Below are 21,939 nucleotides of genomic sequence, written 5' to 3' on the forward strand. Positions count from 1 at the left end.
TCAGTGGTAAAGCTGCTGCAGCAGGGCCAGGAGCCACTGCCTCCAGCTGCTCCCGTATCGATGAGTTGATAAAAGCTCTGCCTCTTATCACTGACTTGCTGGCCTGATCTTTTTTCTTCGGTGCTTTTAAGTCGTTTGATATTTTTATCATTGTTGAAGCAGCAAACAGACAATTTGATTTCAGAACTGCACACAGCAGCAAATTTCCTTAACCAGAACGTCTCCAGATTCTTCCATGGTTGGGACCTTCTGCTTCCTTACCCATCCTCTCCAAGCCTGGAAGGGAGCTAAGGCAGCTACTGCTTTAACCCAACAGTCAGTGCCTCCCAATCACCTGCTCAGCCAAGGTTTAGGGTCCCCCTAACAGCTGCTGTCACATCCAAGATGGAAAAAGAATAAAGAAGGATCTTTTTTTCTAGACATCTCAAAGATTCACACTCGAAATTGCAGAAGGGCTTTGCTTCTCCTATTTGGAAGGCAAAATACCAGGAAGGGAACTGCAGCAAACGACCTACAGAATTGAAGATCACATTTCAGGAGAGCGTTTCATCTTCAGCAAGTCTTTCTGAATTAGCAATTTTGCACTCAATCTTGCAGCCTAAGCCCTCTAAAATAAAAGCTACTGGCAGCCCATGGGAATTAAAAGCACCTATTATCTGGGCACTTCACGTCCCGGACTGCTTAGATCCTCAGAAACTGCATTAGCAAATGAAGAATGCTATTTACCTTTTTTTTTTTTTTTGTTATTTTGGCCACACTACTGTATCAAAGGCATTGTAAATCCAATTGAAAGCTGCGTGTCTTATTAAGCCTTGGCATGCTATGCTCACTTATCTCTCCCTTCCAGATGCCAGGTAGACAGAGAAGGATGCAAGGAGTTCAGATCAGCAGTGGGATAAAGAGAAAAGAAACTTCAACAACTGGAGGTATCTGAAGAAAGTAAAAAGAAATTTTTAAGTCATTGTCATTGTTAAGGAGTGAGGGGATCAACAGCAATGTAAATAAGAGCCCAAGGAATAAATCCCTCAAAAGCCAGCACAGGCAGCCATTCCCAGCTCCCCTGGTGGGAGGCACTGGGACTGCCTGCACAGCAGTGCTCAGAAAAAGGAACTTCTCCATGTCTGCAAAGCAAGGGAAACACAATGAGGATTTGGCCTCACAGAGACAACCATGACCTTGAGAGCTTATGCTGCCTCTCACCATTCATACTTATGCACATTGTTTCCTGAGTCCCTTTTCCAGGGATGCTCTGAGACACTGCAGCCTGGGCAAGGCTTGACCCAAAGCACTTCAGAGTGCACTGACCCTTCAACCACACTATGACGCCCCAAAGTGGGACATTGCACCAAGGAGAATGTAGTGTCAGGCCAAAAAGGAGAAAACCCAAAGGAAGGGGTGTGTTAGGCAGAGACTGGCTGTCCACACTGCTGTCAACCCATAGTCTCTTCAGCTTTAGAAAGCTGAACTGCTCTCCCTTGGGAGAAAAGGGTTGCAAATCCCCCACTGCAGCACTGCCCTGTGTTACCAGGACACTAACTGCGACAAAATCTAGGAGCACAGCTGAAACCAGTTTACAACTGCAAACCCTTAACAGAGTGTTTAAAACCAAGTTTCTAAATGAGCACCCGAGTCAGTGAGAGGGCACATCACTTCTGTGCTTGAAAGATTATTTAGATGCTGCTTCAGGCTATAGATTTTCATGTAAATATGACTTTTGCCTTCAAACAACACCTCTCAGTCTCAAGGAAAATAGAGATGATTGTAGGATGGTTCCTCTGCATTTATTCCCCTTTGATAAGCAATAAGCTGCAAGCTCTGGCCTTCCAAATATCACCCCTGGCATTTGAATTAGCACCCACTGAAACTAAACCAACTGCTTGTCTCAATGTCATTTCCTAAAATCCTAGGATTTTTTCAGTTGGAAAAGACCTTGAAGATCATCAAGTCCAAGCGTTAACCCAGCACTGCTTTCGGGCCCTTTGCAGACTCAGGCCAGCATTAATTACTGTCACAGTGACATTAACCTTAATGCCTGCCCAGTACAACAGACTCAGATGTCAGTTATCCTGCATAACCAATCCTAAATCCTTCAGGGAATTCCCTGCAGCAGACAACGTGCGAAGAAAAGGTCCTTGTAGCGTGAGGTAACATAGTAAGTCAAGCAGGGAAAGCTCCCTGCTGAAACCATGGTATCACACAGGCTGGAAAACAAGGGGCACTAAAAGAGAGGACAGACTGGAGGGTGAGGAGAGCTCCACAGAGGAAGGGATACCCCTGCTCTTGCCCTCTCAGCTACCAATTCACAGGAGTCTTTGAAATCAGTCACTGTGATCCAGGTTCACTCTGTGCAGGAACATTTGCCTTCATCTTCTGTCCCTTTCCTCCCCACAAGAATCATCTTAAAAGTCTGTTTGCAATAACTTCCGTGAGCTACAAAACATCTAACAGAGCTGGACTGAATTTTAAAGGAGTGAATTTCAGCAGTGCAGTAACTCATTGTCCTGTCATCTTTCCTGTTAATCAGTGAGCAGTAATTCAGTCTCCACTGAGCATCAGGAATGAATTTTGCAAACCTCACAGACTGAACTTGCATTGCCTGAAAATATTGTCTTGCTACAGTGAAAAGAACAAGAAGACAGAACAGAATAAGCTGTGCTATGATTTTGTATGCTTCCTGCTTCCTTCTCCCTTTAAGATAATCTATTAATAAGCCTGAAGGACACACAAATATAAGTATTCCTGTCTGTTGGGTATTTGCCAGTCAGTCCCACAATGGTTTCCAATTAGGCAGAGACTGTCAGACCACAATGCAAGGACATCCGAGAACACAGGGTGGCATGAGAAGACCCACACTGGGCAACTGGAGCCATAAAACAGGAACGTGTAAATCAGAAGCAGCAAGAGGAACTAATTGGAAATGTTGCCCAGCAGAAACATTAGCATTTCATATTTATAATGCAAGTGCCAATAAACAAGGAGACACGTCAGTTGTTCATTTACTTTCTGACAGGACAGCCGTGTGGCACATTCCCAAATGACTGTGAGACGATAGGAAACTGCTCATTTGTCAAGAAAGGGCAACATAACACGTGGCATTTCAGCCAGTAACAACTCGTGTGGTCCTTTTATTTAGGGCTCGGCCACAATTTCCCTGCCTTGAATCAGGAGTGACTTCGCTGAAACAAGACTTACCTCAGGGAAGAACAGATTCAAAGCAAAAGAATTACATAAACCAACTGCAGCATCCACAACCCTGACACAGAGGTTTGTACCTGCAGCCCAGGTTGCTGGGTTATCCACAATCCCTGTGGATCATGGAACAGCTGAGATGTAGAGGTTGTTCAAAGTAGCACTCCTAAGCCTTCCACAATGAAAACACAGATATTCTCAGTGCCAGCAGCTGCAAACCCAATGCAGGTGGTTTTTCAGAACTATTTCTCAGTGCCTGTCTCTTTGCTAAGGGGTTTTCAAGGTGCTCTGCACCTCCTGCCCGTGCTATTGATGCATTTCTAGCTGAGCTACAGCACTTTGGTACTTCGCTGACTCGCACTCCATCAAGTACAAGACAAAATGTTCAATTTGTACAAAATTCTGATTCTGCGGTAAAAATCCCCAAGTGCTCCTTACTGAGCAGCACACAACCCTCTCCTGGTGCCCTGCACAATCCCTGCAAGGAGCCCAAAGCCCAGTTCAGCAGAAACTACCAGGGTGTTGCTGAAACTCTGCAGAGGACCTCTTGCTGGCAGAGCTCCCTGTGCCATACACTCACCAGTTCAAGGGCAAGAAAAGGGACAAAGTATGGGACATTAGTGCTCTTGTGGGTTATCTCACCCTCCTTCTATCTGTGGTGATGTTCACATGTTGCTCTGTTGCCTCTCTAAACTTGAAGAGCAGCACTTGCCCTTCATGGGCATCAATTTACCTCTTCCACCTCAAAAATATACACTAATTCACACTAATAAATCATGTTTAAAGTTAGCAGTGTACTTTGCAAAGACTACCTCAGTGACATTAAGCTCTTGTGTCACTTGGGTGGTACAGAGAACTGCCCTAGGCCAGCGTAATTTTTACTCTAAATTTTAATGATGTTAAATAATTCCTCAGTCCCTCCTAAAGAACAGGGAGCTAGGAAACAGCATTTCCTCTTTAGGTATCTATATCCATGCTGTTTGAGGATAGGACAAGCATTAAACAAACCAAGCAGCAAAGGGAGGTTGAAAAAAATAGCTGTACTCAAAGATTTTGCAGCTCTGGCCTGGTGCAGAAACACCAGCTGGCTCAGAGCCCCCCCTAACCTTGCCTCTCCAACCCAGTCAGGTGAAGAACAGTGCTAAGAGGTAGCAGGATGCTGGTGGAAAGAGTCATCCTCCCTCTCTTTGTTCCCCTGCAAGGCTTCCTCCCTTCTATGCCATGCCCTAAATCCTTCTGTACTAACAACCCTCCAAATAACAGCATTGACCCTTCACATCACAGCACTGAGATCAGCCTTGCCAGGGCCTCAGCATTCATATTCAAACCTCCAAGCAAAAGCACAGCATGTTTGGCATGGAATAGGTGTCAGCTGACAGAGCAACCACAGTAAGATGCATGAAGACACAGCCACAGTAGTATTACTGCCCACAGGATCTGGAGTAACGTGTCTGCCTGCAGGTTGTACCTGCCCAACACGTGCTTTTTCAGGCAGATATCCAAGTCACCTGCAGCACACCAACCTCCTGCTGACTAAGGGCATCCAGAGCTCAGTGTGCCTGTGCCTGGCTGGCTCCCTGCCACGTGCACAGCACATCCTCTCTCCTGGCCTCACAGCTGGATCCAAGGCAGGCAAGTGAACTCAGGGACAGCACAGCTGCAAGGCTGGAGTACAGAGGGTAGGAAAAAGCATAGTCTTTGATCCAGTGCAAGGTGAAGCAGGGAACTGGTTGCCAGATGGGAAAGAGAAAAGCTCTCTGGATCTATTTGTTCCTCTAGTATTTTCCATAATAATTAACCCCCTTCTGTTGAGCCTAGAGATGGCTAAACAACTTATCAACACCTCTCCCTGTCATTTCCCTACTGTGCATATTCCCTTGCAAATGCTCAAGAAAGCACTGGGAGGGAGGGAAAGCTGGCAGTGCCAGGCCATGCCAAGGTGCGGCTGGCTGCAGACTGCCTGCACACAGCCTAGAGCTGACCTCACAGCACGGGGTGGGCTATAAGCAGTGTGCAAGAAAAATGATGATTTTAGAGATAACGTTCCTTCAGACACCCCTTGCTCTCCACAGGGATGAAGAGGATCCATAAAGTAGAAGTCATGCCTGGTAGTACCTTACAGCATACACCACTGGGACCAAACAGCTTGAAATAAGCTGAGTTCTCCAAGGTGAGCTTTACTGGGTGAGGAACCTGCAGGAAAGACATGAAATGATGATTTTGCCACCTGTGCAAAAAGGTGGAGAAGAGACCTGGCCATGCCCTGGTGGCATCCTTCCTTAGCCATCTTCTTAAAGCACTTCTAGCTCTGGAGGGACAGGCACATAATGTACAAGGGTGGACTGGAATCCCTTCTCCCTGTGCAAAACAGCTCAGCCAGAGGCAGTAGGGCAATGTGTGCTGGAAAGAAACTGCCAAGCAGGTAAAAGGCACCAGCAGAGACAGAACACTTGAACCAAGTCACCTGCATATTCAACAAGCTCAAAGAACCTGCTTGCTTCTGCTTGCACACAGCCATGCAGTCATGTTCCAGAGGGGCAATGTGCTACCTGAAGGCAAAACACCATGTGTTATCCTTGGGGAATGAAGCAATTCCCTTCTACCAGATTAGGCCTGAGTGGGGCAGTCCAGCTGAGGGGATACAGTCATGCAGGCAAACCAGCAAGAGGAGACCAGACACTGTGGCCTTACTGGGAAGAAAAGCAAACCTGAAGAGCAAAAGGATGAACAAAGCAAGACAAAGAGACAATCTCTGAAACAAGGAGATGGCGAAGAGAATGTAAATGGGCTGTAAAGAAGCAAGGGAGAAGCACAGGACACTGCCAGGAAAGGCTAATGCAGAAGATGAGAGCAGTCAACTTGCCAAAGTGATGGAAAGCCAGATGACACCCCAGGCTGTGCCTATCAATTATGGGCTTCAAAGGCATTTTCTGCCTGGAGAAACATGACCAGCACTGACTCACAGTGTGGTTTCATTATTAAAAGCCAATCTTGGCTCTCCAGGGGCTCTTGCTGCCTGGTGATTGTGGCCAGGCAGCTGCCAGTGCAGGCAAGCCAGACTGCTGGGCACCCCTCCCTGCACCCAGGGGACCCTGCAGACACTCTGTTGTCAGTTTCTGCCTTCTGGGTTACACACACACAGAGACAGCAAACAGATATTTTCTAGCACACAGATATCAACACCTGAGCACCAAATCACATCTCACAAAGTCTAAAACAGGCAATTTTGACTGACAGTCAGCTTCACTGATAAACAACAGACTCACATGAGACTTGGAAAAAAAATGGAGGTTCATTCTGCACTACCCATTCAGCCTGATAACTCATGGTCAAGGCAGATCTGAACTCTCCAAACACCCTCTGCTTCCAGCAATGCCCAGGAGCAGTGAGTGCCAGGGGCCAATTTCATATTGCAAACAAACATTTTGGGCACCAAGACCCTTGGAAGATGAACACACGTGGCTAAGACCTTCAGAAAGCTACCCAGTACATCTCTGAGGGTGGCAGGGAGCAGATGGAAGACAGAAAAGCAATTGGAACAACACAGAGGTGAAGACTTCTGTGTTTGAATGATTACAGAGCCTCTATTTGTAATACAGTTGGCTGTTAGCTGGATTTTTATGGAGCAGACAACCTCAGGCTACCACACAGTCTAAGTTGATATGATTCAAAGGAATCTGGGAATCTAATGAGAAACCTTGGAGACAGAGCATAATGTTGCTTTTCTTCAGGACATTACCAAAAGCCAATAAAATACAATAGCTTCTCTTGGGATCATAATCTCTGTCTTTGTGCACTTAAATATGACAAAGATTTTCCTTAGAACTGATCTTACTCTTACACCAGTGCTGTCCAATGGATGAGGTCTTAACAGCTTCAAAACTAATTCCTTTGGGAAAAAAATCAACAGCTCACACTTTTGTGAGCATACAAATCCCAAGATGCAGCTGTACAAATTCATTATTTTTTTACTAGGAATGGCAGAAATGTTAATGCAGATGTCCTTTTCCACTTGAGGAAGCATGAATAGAGCTGTTTGTCTGTTGGCTCATGCTTGGCAAAGACAAACATTTTGAAGAGCTGCATGGATACTGGAATAGCTGAAGCCAAAAGACTCAGTGGAAACAAAGCAGAGCAGTAGGAAAGGAAAAGATTAGGCACATTTGAACCAGCAAAGAGGAGACCTACAGCTAAAGAGCCCAGAATCAGCGAGGACCCCACCAATGGTATCCACTGGGCATAGGCACCCATGCTGCACCTTTCCAGTACTCCCAAGCTCAATGTCACACCAGGAATTATGCACTACTCTCCAGGAATAACTGATGGACCATGCCCACATCCTTCCTTGTCAAAGGGTCTCCCATTTGCAGCTGTGTCCCTGTCAAAACCTGTTATGCCAGGATATACTCTGGCTTATCTTGCTGTTCCTTCACCGGCACTATGCCCCAACAGCTTTTTTTGCCCACTTGTTTGTTTCCCCCAACAGGTAGATTTGGAGAGGAGGTTAATTCACCTGCTCCTGTGCAGACTTCCAACTCAACTTCCCACCTGCTCCTGTGCAGACTTCCAACTTCCCATCTTGCCTTTCTCTCATGCGTACATCTTACTCTTCCTTACAGAACAACTTTAATTACACTGTTATTTTTCTGGCCTTTCTCTGCTTCCAGCACATTTACTGTTCTGTATCAAGAGAAACCCTTGAGTGTAAGAAAGTGCTTTGGGAGAAAGCATTGAACCCTGCTCCTTTCCTTCCTTCTGTCTCTTCCCACCAGCTTGCTCTTGCCTTTCTCTCATGCGTACATCTTACTCTTCCTTACAGAACAACTTTAATTACACTGTTATTTTTCTGGCCTTTCTCTGCTTCCAGCACATTTACTGTTCTGTATCAAGAGAAACCCTTGAGTGTAAGAAAGTGCTTTGGGAGAAAGCATTGAACCCTGCTCCTTTCCTTCCTTCTGTCTCTTCCCACCAGCTTGCTCTTGGCGCAAGCCTCATTTGAGAAAATGCTTCCCTGACTGAAATTCAAAAGGTCTCAGTTTTCCTCTTTACAGTGGAACACGATTGCTGACATTTTTCAACTTTTCCCTTCTCAACTTTCTTGGGAAATTGCAAAACAATCACAATTTGTTCAAGTGAATGTGGAGACCTTCAAAAACACATTGCTCTGGATGTGCTGTGGTTCTCCAAAGGGAAAGCAGACACCACATTGCCTTTGGAAAACCTCAGCAGAGCTGAATTAAGCTTAGCAGGAGCCTGAAGTGGCACCTGAAGGCCTCCTGCTGCTTCTGCTAAATCAGTCTGATTCCAGGGCTGTTTCAAAACACTTTTCCTGCAGTGCCAATGCCACTAATTATAACTGATTCCACCATAAAGTCGAGAAGACTCAACCCTGAGTTTTGACTGTGAGTTGCACAGGGGCAGCTAAACAGGCTGAAAGAGGCAGAGATTCCTGCCAGAAACCAAGATTAACCAAGGGGCCACAGGATGTGGTGCATGCTCAAGGTACAGCACAAGAGCAGGTACAGGCCTCAACATTCCCATCAGTCAAGGGCTTTCAAGAGAAAGAAAGGGAAAGAAATCTCCTTTGGGTTAGACACCACCAACGCACAGCCAAAATCAGGGGAGAATCCCCAGCATGGGAAGATTTCCACCATCTTGCAAAAAAAAGGTGGTGATCTCCTCACACCAAAGGAATTACAACACTCTACTCTTTCAGCAGTGTTAAACCTCCACATCCCAGCACTTACCTTGTCCCTGTTCCTCAGAACCAGTGGCATTCCACAGACCTCACTGGGGACATAGTTCTGAAATCCCACCTCTGATGGGAAAGGCTGAAACAAGGTCTGGTCCAGGTCAACTGCCAAGAACAGGTGAAGTAAGAGAGAGCAGTGAGAAGTTCAGCTGCTGGAAGGAATCATAGGTCCTCAGTGAAGGGCCTAGTGCCTTTTCCCCAGCAGAAGGAACTTCACCACCAGCAGCAGCTTGAAACGACAACAGGACTTGGACACTGAAGTATTTCAATAAGCTGAAGACAAGCCTGTCATAAGCACATACCCTCTTCAAATGCCACATCAAAAGCAAGGAAAAGGGAAGGAAAAGGCTACCTTGTGATGGGAGGTCTCACTCATGTCTGGAATCTGGACAACCTGGGGCAGCCTCATCTCCCGAGTTCTGGCCAGCCTCTGCTTGGTGGTGAGAGACATCTCCTCCTGGAAGGCAGAGGGAGTCAGCTGAAAGGTAAAAAAAAAAAACAAGAGCAAGAGTCTCAGAAATGCCCTTGTAGAGAAAGGCTTTTCTTGTTCAAGTGCCACTGATGAATAATTTGTGATCACAGCCACTAGGACAGTCCTGGAAGTCCTGAAAGTTACCTGCTGAAATATTTAACATCAGTAAATTAATGATATAGAGCGGAATACACATGCTCTAACCACGTGGCTCTGTCCCATTAGCTTCTCTGTGATTTGATGTGACATGTTCGGGGACTTCTGGTCTTTGGGCATTTGTTTCCTCTTTAATTTCACTGGATTGAGCCAGTGACCTTTGCAGAGAGTGGGGAGGAGTTAACAGAACTCCCCTAACTCCTTCCTTGCACAACACTCACAACCCACAGTGTGTGGAGATGTCACTGCTGGCTGAGTCCGAGGGAAGAAGGAAAGCAACGTTGTGCCAAGGCTGAGGTGCAGAGGAATGGGTCCAAGTTCCCTCTTTTCAACTAGCACTTCCACTTGTTTTCTCTCTGTCTAGCCTCACAGATCCCTCCACAGAAGAATAGATAGATCTCCTTGACAGAGCCTCGGCACCAGGTCGTCTCCTGTCAAGTGAGCTCCAGTCAGCAAAGGGGAAGTTTGCGGATGGGAAGGAGGAACTGCCCTGACTCCTCTGCTGTCTGCAGGGCTGGGTCTCTGCTCCACACAGGAGATAGAACAACTGTTTTGAAACCTGTTCTAGCTGGGACCAGCCAAGTCTCTCAAGGCTTTGGGCAGAGTTTGAGCAGCCCTCCACATGCCCAGGTGAGTGTGCCTACCTGACAGAAGGAATTACTGCCCATCAAAGGGGCTGGAAAGAAAGAAGCACATGCTTGTGCTTCAGCTTTACATTTCTTTAACTCAGCTCCAGTGGCAGAGCCAGGCAAGGCTCTGGACTGTGCCTGAAGCAACACACTGTCCAACCCCTACTGCACCATGACAGCCCCTGCCAACAGAAGCACTGCACAAAGAGGTGGGAAGGGGGTCTCTTGCTTCACAGTGCTGCTAGGAAGGAGGGACAGGGAGAAGAGGGACACAGAGACAGTTTCCAGCCTTAACACAGCTCCTATCCAGCCACAGCAGGTACTTACAGTTAAAACCTTCTCGTACGAGGTGCCACCACACTGCTCTGGAATCCAGGAGCCATTCTGGAGAAAGGCATGGATGCATCCATGTCATGTCTGTGGCCACGTCACAGTTCACCTGGAAAGACCGGCAATGGAACTTTGCAAATCCAGAATCCCTTTCATAGCAGACCCAAAGGATACACCGGTGTTGAAAATTTAATATTATTTGAAAGTAGCTAAGTGCTTGTTTGACATAAGTAGCTTGAATTGTTAGGCCACAAATTGAAATTTATTTGAACAATATGGCTATGTTCTGTAATTCAAAGATGGATTATAACGAAACCTGGAGCCAAATCTGAACATTAATAACAGTTAGAACAAAGTTGTAGCTTAAATATTACTTAAAAATTAATAGCTAGAGGGGACAGGGCATAGATCATGGTATATGAACAGTAATAACCTCCTCTTCTCCAGGCTAACCAACCCCAGCTCCCTCAGTCATTCCTCATAGCACTTACCCTCTGGACCTTTCACCAGCTTCATTGCCCTTCTCTGGACTTGCTCCAGCACTTCAATATCTTTCCTGCCCAGAACTGGACACAGTACTCTTGCCTGTTGAGAAATGCAAATGGATTTGATGTGATTATCTCATTGAACTCGAGGGGAATTTTTGACAGGTACCTTTGTACCTGTAGATATAGATCTGCATATCTCTCTGCCTGTGTGTGTGAATTGATTGTGATCTCTGTAGTAAGTAATAGAGTGAACTTTGACATCAAACTCTGCTAGGTCACTAAGAAGACCTGAGGAGACCTACTCAGAAATTTCTTTAACACAGGTGTCTCCCGGCTGTGGTATCCTTTGGAACTGGAGAACACAAGGCCTCCCCACCCTGTTTCTATCCCTGTTACTATCTGAACTGTCCTTTATTAGTCTTTAGAATCTTCTCAGGAATCTAATTCACATCAAAAGAATCTTCTTTTATTCGGTACAGAAGGAAGGTGAACCATCACTTGGCTGCTTCATTTTGCAAGAGCAGCTGACCTGATGTGACTTTGCATCTGGCCCTACTAAGGGCTAAGAATATTATGAAAAGCATCAAACACAAGCCCTGCAGAGCATTGGCAAAACCAGAGCACTTTCCTGCTTTGCAAACAAAGTGTCCACCCTTTGTGCAAAGAGCCTGCTGATGTTTCTAACTAATGGAGCAGAGAGTTCAAGACTGATTAAGAACTATAGTTTCTCAAGGCTAATTTGGTTAAGTTACAAAAATTATCCAACAAATATGACTCCGTCCAGGCATGAAATTACCACACTGCCCAAGAGCATTTCTCCATGGAGAATGAGGGCCCTAATTTTCATTTAGTAACATCCAAGCTCAAGGCTTCCTATAGGCATTAAAAGTTGTAAGAGCAGAAATAAAAGCATGAAGCCATTAAAGGAACATGAGCAATTAGTTCAAATGGAAATGCAACATATGGGAGAGCAGAGCCACTTCAGACTTTATCCTAGTGGCAGTTCTTCTCCAGTCCTTATTTACCTAATGGGTAAACAGGGCCATTCCTCTTCCAGTCACCAGCCTGACAACCACCTCTCTTTGTCTGTGTTCACACAAAGTGGGTGTGCAAGAAAGGGCAAGAAGAGAAAACAACCCCAGAAAGTAGGTCTCAAGCAGTGACAAACTCAAATATGGACAACATTTACAGAGCGCTACTTTGGACTAGAAAGAATGTCCCCTCCCTTTCTAGTCAACTGGACCAAGAAACAGAAGGATTTCCTCAGTTCTTAGCTTCTGGGACTTAGGACAACATCTCAAAAAATAATATTTTTTGCATCCTGACCTTAAGTGAAATCTCAAATCATATTCCCTCCTACTTCCTTCTGTTCCACATCATCTTTTTTTGTATGGACTTGCTTTATACAGAAAGACATTGTCTATCTACCATTTCCTTCCCCTCAAGTTTTACCCACATCCTGCAAGTAACACAGTAACTTCATTCCTTTACTCACAAACAGCCACAGCATTGTACATGTAATCCACAAGGCTGCTCCTTTTGTTCTTACAAGAAACACGAGAGCACAGCACTGTCCTATGGATGCCAGGACATGCTGCACCAAGAGCTAGGAATTAAGGCTGAATATAACTATTTTTCAAGAAAGAAATCTAATGGGGAATGATACTTTAATCTGGATTTCAATGATTTATTACTGGGTCTTAAGAATAACTGGATTATTTGTTCCAATTTTCTAACTGCAATTTCATTTTGCTTGAAATGAAGCCTGTCCATCATGACTACAATGTTTATTTCCAGAAGACTTCCACTCTCCACACCCCCATCCCAGTCTAGCAGTTTCCCTTACCCTCTAGCCCTGGAGTAATGCTCTTCCATAGACCCACAGTTCCAATTCCCTAAAGCCTACAAGGATCAGCCTCTCTCAGACTTGGGGGAAAGAAGCAGAACCAACAAATCAGCCCCATCTCCCTGCAGGAACATGACAAAAGACAAAGCACACCTCCAGCCACCACCCCTGTCCCGTGGAGGGAGATCTCCATCTTCCCCACCTCAGACAGCTCTGTGATACTCAGCAGGATTTAACTAGATTCCTCGTCTAAGGGCAAGTCTGGTGAGGTAAATGAGTTGTAAAATTGCTGTTTAGCTTGCAGTCATGGTAAGGACTTCTAGCTTAGCTGTAGATGCTGGAATAAAGGGAGAACTGGGGAGGCTGAAGCTGGGGTGTCCTCAATGATCTTCAGCTTGGCACCCTGTTCTGATAGATCTGAGTTTCCTGAGACATGTCAGGAGTTGTACCTCAGCCCTGGACACATTTATTGCTTTTCTAGGCGGCACAGCCAGTTCCTGTGACTGCAGCAGTATTAGTGCACCTTAGAGTGGCATTTGGTAATGTTCCACAAGCTTCAGGTAAATTAATTTTAGACACAGCAGTCAAGCCAATCATGTCTTTGTTTAAGGAGTAAAGAAAACATTTCCACAGAGAATTACAAAGCAAGAACATAGTTTTTATTTTGCTTGCCCAGAGAGGACCCTGATCATATCAGTGCAAAGGACAGCAGGCAAACCTCCGTGTTGCCACAGCTCCAACAATGCCTTTGGGGGTGTCTTCTGGTGTTGCACCTGGTGAATACCCTCTGATGAGCTTGTTCCAATTAATCACGAACAAATTTACACACACACCAGTCAAGGACACCCAACTGACAAAAGCATCTTCTTCTGCCAGGGAGCTTCATGCATATTCGGCACAGCAGATGCTATAAACAAAAGCTTCTCAGGAGACTCTGGGCCACAGGCAAACTGAGTCCTCACATCTGCTTGGCAGGGGACAAGAAGCCCTCCATTTGAACACCAACATTCATTATTTAGGGAGTTACAATCCAGTTAGGGAGGATCCAAGCCCTAAAAACTAACTGGCTCTCCAGTCAGCCAGCCTGTGAAGACTCACTCCAAAACATCTCCCACATAGTGCCCAGCCACAAAGCTGAGTGGAAACTGGAGAGCTTGGGCAAATAAACCTCATGTATGACACCCTTGTGCTCTCAAGGCACCAAAAGAGAAGCACTGTAGAGGAAAGGAAACTGGATGGTGGGGGATGCTACCTGATTCAGAAGGCATCAGAAGACAACTTGGAGACAGAAGTCAAGGTGAGACCCACCAAGTCTCTCAAGCCTGATCTGCGATGCCACCTTGTGCTCCTTCCCACAGCTCTAGGGCCTAAGAACAACTTTAGAGCCTCTCACCTGCTCAGCACAGGAGTGACTCCTGCCTGCTGCAGACAAAGAGCACAGCTGGAGCCAGAGTTCATGCCCAGAGGGCTTGCCAGAGAAGCCTCAGGTGCCTAGCAAAGGAAACTGCTAGCAGGAAAGGATTTTTATGGAACTGCATGGTAGAAATTCTAAGAAACCCTTATAAGGCTTTTAAGCACCTTAGCACCCAGTGCCAAACCTGATGCTGGTACCTCAGCCTGCTCTCCAACTCAACAACTCCGTCTCACACTCAGCTGTGTTCCTGCTACCAAACTCACCATCTATTTTTCCAGCCCAACCTTTCCTCTTCTTCCAGGCAGATGGAAGGGGACCAAGTCCTTTCTTGGTCCTGCTTATTTGCTCAGACAAGGTCACTTCCACATCTCCTAGGACAGCTGCATGGAGAATGTAAGTGAGAAAAAGCTTTATCCACAGACTGGCACCTTGGATGCTTGAGAGCTAAGGAAAAGCCTTGGCTGAGGAGCTCTGCTCCCTGGATGACAAAGTCTTCTAGCTAATGACTATTTAATGTGCAATGCATAAGCAATCTCTGGAGGGAAAAGAAAGGACAAGAATCATCTTTAAAGTGAAGAAAAGAGTTGTTTCATGATGTGGGGTCACAGCTACTACAGAGACTCCTTGCTTCAGGCTAGGCAGAAAAGAAGGGTCTGCACAGGACCTGCACCCTGCTCCCAGGTGTGTGGTTTTGGCCATGACCTACACTGGATAAATAAAAGCACTTTCATCCCTTCTCTTTCAGGTAGTAATATTAACCTCTGAACACTGCCTGGCTCATGAACAGTCTCCTCCATTCTGCAGACAGGCAATGATTTGTTAATGCACCTTTCAGCTGCACCCCCAAGCTGGAACAAGGGACACTGCCAGCATCCCTAAAACCCATCCACTCCCTTTCTGAACCATCCCTTCACTTCTGCAGCATCACTTCACAGTGCACAGCATAGGCTGCACAATGCTCACATCCTGCCCAGCTGCTTCCCCAGTCAGGACACAGAGAGGTCAGGCATCAGCTGAGTGGTTTGAAATACTCCTGTGAACCTCAATCCCAATGAAGCTGGTTTGATTTCAGTCTTCCAAACCTTCTCAAAGTGATGTGTGTTCATGCCCAGTTCTCAGAAGGGAGTTTCAATCTCTGGAAGGCCATAAACATTAACTCAATTCAGCGACACCAAACTGAAGACAGGAAACCAGCCAAAAGCAGAAGCAGGAATACAACCCCCAAGCCCAACCTTGGCTGGCTCCAGCCTTGTGCATCTTCAGCAGGCACACAAAGTACTGGCTGCCAGAGTAGTAAATATTCTGTATTTACTGGATTAGTACTGCAATACTACAGCACTGTCTGTAACCCCAAGATGTTACAGAGCAAGCTTTAGCCTCACTGAGTTATTTCCCATCCTTCATGTAAGGGGCAAGGCTGGACAACCTGTTGTGAGTAATTTGCACTCCCCTGCAGTAGCCTAGCCTTTTTATTTTCTCTAGATACATACAGCAATTGCTTCTTCTCAGAAAATCACCTATGAATTTAAAATGCAAGAAAAGGATAGATAGGGTGAGTTAGCTCTGCAGTCACTCCTACCTAGGCCAGCTGTTACATATTTCATCATAAGCTTTCACTGCATTTTATAGACAGAGCAAGAATAAATAATCTCATCCCTCATTCACAGACTGGGCAACACAGGTGAACATTTAAGGCCAAAACAGCCAAAAGTTCACAAGGAAGATGAGCAGGGCAAGACCAGCAGCATTGAGGCAGGTAGCCTCCCTCCCCTCCACATTTAACCCACACCCTGGATGCAGTCACATTTGCATGTTATGGGAAGGAATTAAGTCATTTAGTCAAGTTTCTCTTTCAGGGAAGAAAGCTTGCTCCTTGTCCAGCTCCAGGGTGGGGAAGACGGAGCTCCAAATGTCAGTCCCCAGCATGGAAAGTGCTGCAGTCTCCAGGTGCCTCTCACCCAGCACAAGAGTCCATACTTCATTCCACATCCAACCTCATCCCTAAAATCCTCCCCACAAAAGTAGTTTCCTTACAGGAAAAGAGATCCTGTAGGAGGATGAGTGCAGCCTGATGCCAAGACATGTTTGGCAGGACCGAGGTCACCCTGTCCAGGCACAGCCCTGGCCTTTCTCCCTGCCTCGTACCAGGGATGCCCCATCACTGCTGCGTGGGGCAGGGATTGTCACCCCCTTCCCAGCTCCCCCCAAAGCCCCAGGTGTCCACTCAGCCCCACAGTGAAACTCCCTCCAACACACCTGCACAGACTGCAGCTAGTCCCAAGGAGGCAGACAGGGGATCACACTTGCCCACAGCCCAGCACAGAAGCAAGCCAGGCAGCTCAGCACTTCAGACAAACCACCCTTATCCATCCTAGCAGGCTCCAACCTCTGCTCTCTTTGCAGGCAAAGGTAACTTTTAGTTTGTGCAGGGAGCTGCTCTACAGGGCTGAAATCCTTCCCCATCCCCTGGGAAATGCTCTTTACATAGCTCTTCTGCAGAAGCAAATGAGCATAGAGCCAAGGGCAACAGGCAGGCACGTTGTATTATTAACCTCTGCTTTGCTGCAGTGCTAAAAGGACACAGAACACTATCAGGCAGCATCCCCCCAAAACTGTGTCAGGCTCTGAGGTGAGATCTCACAGCACAGGCACTCTCTGGCTTCTGAGCACCAAAACTAGAGTCCCTGGGGTGCTTGAAACTGGCACATCCAAAACATCTCTCCTGCCATCATTGCTGCACTTACCAGATCAAACCCACAGAGTTAACTGGACACTTTTGGTGTCTTGCAGAGTGCACAGATCTGCAGCAAAGGCAAGGGCTGCAATGAGGATCCAGGGAGAGGAGGGAAGTGCTGGCACAGACAGCTTACAGGATAGAAAGGATGCAGATGGGAGCATTCACTAACCCTGTTTTAACCCACAGAACACTCAGTTCAAGAAAGAACTGACTGCCACACTCAATGATTTTAGATGCTATCAAAACATTGCCTACTGAATAACTGCACTGAGATCACTTACCCAACTGCAACCTTAGGAAGTCCCAATCACGCAGCCCACAGTCCTCTTTGGTCAAAGCAGGGTTCATATTTGTTTTCTTCTGAGAAAGAAAGAAAATAAAGCTGGCTTCTTTTAGCCATGTTTGCCCTGCCTTCCTCTGAGCAATGCATTGCTCCATTGCAACTGAGTACATTGATTTATTTTCCTGCTAGCACAGACCACAACACACAGCCTTGGGTTTGTTTTCTCCCTTTTTATTCCCTTGCTGGGAATCAGTTTGGTTTCCTCAATTTTTACTTAATTTACATCTCACTTTCAAACCCTGAACTGCTTCGCTACTTCTTTTATAAAACAAGACACTATTTCAAATTCCTGTTTTGGAGACCCTGACATTAGAAAAGAGTAAACTGTTATAACATCAATTCTTTTCAAAAGAAAGCAAAATCCTTGGCCCCAAGAAGTGTAATGCCTCCTAGGTTTCTTTTTCCTTAGTTCTATGAAAACATTTAATCCAGCCAGCTGTCTTTGTGTCAATGCAGAAGAAAAATTATAAGCCTCCAGAAGTTAATCACAGTTCAAGGGGAATCTCTGACATGGAGGTTAGCAAAGGCAGTAACCAATGCTGTGCCTGCCAGGAGACAGTGCCTGGGAAAGATGGGTAGGCTTTGGATGGAGGTTCAGGCCTGACTCAGCAAGGTATTGGCACAGGATCTCAGCATCAACAAGGAAAGGGACAGATGTCAAGGGAGACAATATCTGTGCAGTTACAAGGTGGTTCAGTAGTTGTTCCTGGGGCTGACACTACTTTAACCCCAACTGTCTTGGTCTTGGTGTTTCCTCTGGCAGCTAAAACCCATCTGAGATCTCATGATACTGAGGACAGAAACATGCAGCAGTACCACCACACTGTAGGACCAGGGCTTAGTGGTCTTTTCCAGTCACAGAGGCAGGGCAGGTTTCAATCTCTCCTCCCTCACAACCAGCTCTTCTATGCTAGCAGGGCCCTGCCAGGGCATTCTCCATCCCACCCACTACCATGGGGCTGGGGAGCACCAGGCACCTCTCCACCCAAGATACAGAACCTCCTTCAAGCCCAAGCACATGGTAGCTCTCTGCAACTGGACATCACATGCCATTAAAACCATGGCAATACCTGAGCACCCAGCAATATCCTCTAGGGGTCAGCTTCAAGGGCCACCTTAAATGCCACAAGTGACCCTTCCCTCCATTCTCTAGACTAAGCTCATGTGCTTAACCTGATCCACAACAGCTTGGTTGGCATTTGCAGCTTCTGGTACCACTTGGCAGCTCCATTTGCAATGGGACTGGGCTCCTCAGCTCCTGGATTCATGGCAAGTCGGTCATCCCCAGCCCCAGCATGTCTAGTACCTCTCTGCAGGGCATTTCCAAACACCAACAGCTGGTTCTGTGATGTGAAGCAAGGGAGAGAAAGATTAGAAAACACAACAGCTGTAAGTGGGACATAGGGAAGGGACAAACCCAGCCCATGACATGCCTTTCAACCGGAGTCCACAGGAGCACTTGGTACAATCACAGGAGCTACAAAGCACCAGGCTGTGCAGAAGCAGTGCTGTGAAAGGAGTTGCTTGTTTTATTTATCACTTGTGAAGCACTGAAGGGACAAGCTGGTCTCTTTGCTGCTGCCAGCCAGCTGGTGCAGCTCCCAGCAGCACACAGGGCTGTGCTAAGAGGTGTTGGGGCAGTTTGCCGACACCAGCTCTGCTGGACAAGGAACTTACCAACAGAAGCAGGCACCAAGTGAAAAAACAAAGCTGAATGTGGCTTTACCTGCTCTGGGTAGTTGCCTCCACGGGCCCAATACAACCACAAAACAGCCACAATTACAAAGTTTGAATTCAAGGAAAATCCCAAAGCAATTGCTGGGTTGCTCAAGGAGGGACTATTGGATTGCCTTTGGCCTAGCCAAATATTTACCTGCATTTGTATCCAAAAGTCTTTTGCTTAAAAGACTGGGAGTTTTGTTAAACAACATGCAGAGGCCATTCTGGGCTGGAACCTGAGCCAGGGCTTTCTGATTTTTAAATCAGATGCACCTAGTACATCCCCTAAAAGAGCCTCTGCTCTCTGCCCCGGAGGTACTGTCAGACTCTACAGCTTTTACCTTACCAAGGTCTCCATGTTGACTCCTATTACATCACATACAGGCAGTGGGAGCAGAGGGGCACATAGAAAATGTTCAAGCTGAACTTTTACCCAAGCTCCTCAGGCTCTTTCTTTCTTTGAGCCTCTTCCCATCCTTCACATGTCCCAGGAACCACCACAAAACCAGCCCCAAACATCTCCTGAGATTCTGCTTGAGGGAAGCTTCCCACTCATGAAAGATCAGCTTTGTAATAAACATATGGCCTGAAAAACAGAGGGGAAACCCCTTCAAAACACAAAGCAGGAGAAGAGCCACTCATGAAATTAGAGTGCTGGTTCTTTTGAGAAAAGCTGATGGATTTGTGTAGCAAGTATAAAGGGCCTGAAAGAAAGAACTTGTCCAGCCACTGATACCATTTAAAACAACCGGGGGTTTAGAAGACAGACAGTAGCCACATTTAAAAAAATAAATAAAAATTTAAAAGATAGGCATCCCAGGGAGTGCAAGAACATACAGGTTTGCATCTCAGTGACGATCACCGTGAGCATGTCTGAGTTCCAGGGCTCAGCTGTAGCACAAACCCACCTGATCGGAGCTGTCAGCCTCACTGCAGAGTTTTGGTTTCCCATTACAGGAGCAGCTCAAGAGGGTGTAGGTTTGATTTGAGCAGCCTCTCTGCCAAGGATGAAAGCAAGGACCTGAACACCCCATTCGTGACTTCCTCTCACATTGAAAAATCTTCCCAGTGCACTCTGGCACCTGATCTCATTAAAAAGGAAGAGAGGGAACAGATGGAAACATAAAAAGAAACTGTCAGCTGCCAACCACCGATCCCATCCTGTCTCCATCCCTTTCCCCACTGGGGCAGGAGCACAACTGGCTGCTCTTGCAAGGACAAGGCCAGCAGGAGTCAAGGAGGATTTCAGGTGGGCAAAAACCAGCAGGACTAGAATAAATCTTGATAAATAAGAGCTCCTTTTGTCAGGAAAGACAACGCATGAGAACTATGCCATGTCCAGGAACCCTCTAGTCCCTGCAAACAGCTGAAATAGCCACCATGCCTGAAGTCCTTCCAGCATGCCTCCACCTCCAGGCACCAGCAAACTCAGGAACAAATATCCAGCAGATCAGCTGGAATCCCCAGCAGGGCCTGCAGGAATCTCCCACTCCTCTCTCACAGCCTGCAGTTCAGGTATTGAAGCATTCTAGGAAGCCTCAACAGACCTAGGGGATGTCCTAGAACCAGGAGCGTAAGAAAAAGGACACAGAGCCACCACCCTTCCTTTCAAGGAGTTTGCTTCATACCTGTCCCTGGAGCAGCCCTCCTTGGGCTCCACCACAGAGATAGCCCTGCAACTTTCCCTCACAAAGCAGTACAGGGACTTCCAGGGTAACCAGGCCACAGAGAAGAAACTTTCCCCACTTCCTTAATCATCTCCCCACATTTTTCTCTTTCCCAAAGACAGAAAAAGAAAAAAATCCCCCTCCCCATGCCAGAAGCAGCACATAAGGTGGACCAAAGATGTCACTGAAGGTCATAAATTTGCACTCATTTAATTACAGCTCTGCCAGGGATCAGGCAAAGGGACTGATCTCACAGGGGCTCAATTTTCCATATTTACTCAGGGAAAAAGCAAAGTCACAAGGGGTAGCAAACAACTGGCATTCACCACAGTGCTGGGAATGCTATGGGGAGGCTGATCTAGCCTATCTCTGTAATTAGCCTCTCTAATTTCTGAGCAGTCCAGTGGTTTTAGCAACATATAAAATCAGGAACAGTATCTTTCACCAGCCTAACTTGATGGGAACAAAATTTATTATTGACAAACCTTATCTTGTCCATATCCTTACAGCATACTGGCTAGATCAACATACCTTTAAAACAAGTGCCAGCAGCAGTCCTGAAAGGTAAGGAAAACAGCATCCCAGCTTTGTGGCAGAACTGTGATGCAGATGATACTGCACAAGAGAATAAAGGTGTAAGTTTATTATGCATCAGTTTTTCTTTAGCAACTGCCTGCAAGCAGGGTCTTGTCCCACAGAAGACACAAGGTGTCATACTCCACATGTGCTGTGGGCTTAGATGCCCAGCACATCTGCAGTCAGGTTACAGCACCAGCCTCCTGCCTCAGTCACCCACTAAAAACCTTGAAGAGAGAAACGGAAAGGCACTAGGCATCCAGCTGGTGCCCTCATCCCTCAGCATTCTCCATTGCTAAAAAAGAACAGAAAAGGGCCAGTAAAATTATGCCCAGGCACCAAGACCTCTAGAGGCATTCATGGGCTGAACTTCTGAGACACAAATATCTACAGTTTCTCCCTAGCACAGCCTCAAGGCAGATCCCTTCTTTTAACCCTCCCTAGCTGCTGTTCCTACCTTTTTAATTAGGAGTTTGGGAGACATTAGCATCCAACAAGTTCACAACAACTTGCTGGGCTGAACACAGAAAGATGGCTTTGGTTTAATTTTCCTATGACTACATGACAGAGGTTTCCAAAGCCGTTTGGAAATTATTTTTTTTCCTGGCTGGTCTCTCCAGC

General features: G+C 46.4%; 1 protein-coding gene across 1 annotated transcript in view; it reads right to left on the reverse strand.

Annotated features, from left to right (window-relative positions):
• The window catches only part of LOC103807776 (hydrocephalus-inducing protein homolog), a gene marked incomplete at its 3' end in the record, with an annotated part of 38,528 nt that extends 27,484 nt beyond the window's left edge, over positions 1-11,044 (reverse strand). Inside the window, exons 1-5 of the mRNA XM_009080523.1 lie at positions 11,020-11,044; positions 10,214-10,245; positions 9,314-9,419; positions 8,937-9,046; positions 5,310-5,382 (exon numbers count right to left, since the gene is read on the reverse strand). Coding sequence (XP_009078771.1) covers positions 5,310-5,382; positions 8,937-9,046; positions 9,314-9,419; positions 10,214-10,245; positions 11,020-11,044 — 346 coding nt within the window. The remainder of the gene's footprint in view (positions 1-5,309; positions 5,383-8,936; positions 9,047-9,313; positions 9,420-10,213; positions 10,246-11,019) is intronic.
• Positions 11,045-21,939: the final 10,895 nt, after the last annotated feature.

The sequence above is a fragment of the Acanthisitta chloris genome, unplaced genomic scaffold (genome assembly GCF_000695815.1).
Source record: "Acanthisitta chloris isolate BGI_N310 unplaced genomic scaffold, ASM69581v1 scaffold268, whole genome shotgun sequence".
NCBI classification, from domain to species: domain Eukaryota; kingdom Metazoa; phylum Chordata; class Aves; order Passeriformes; family Acanthisittidae; genus Acanthisitta; species Acanthisitta chloris.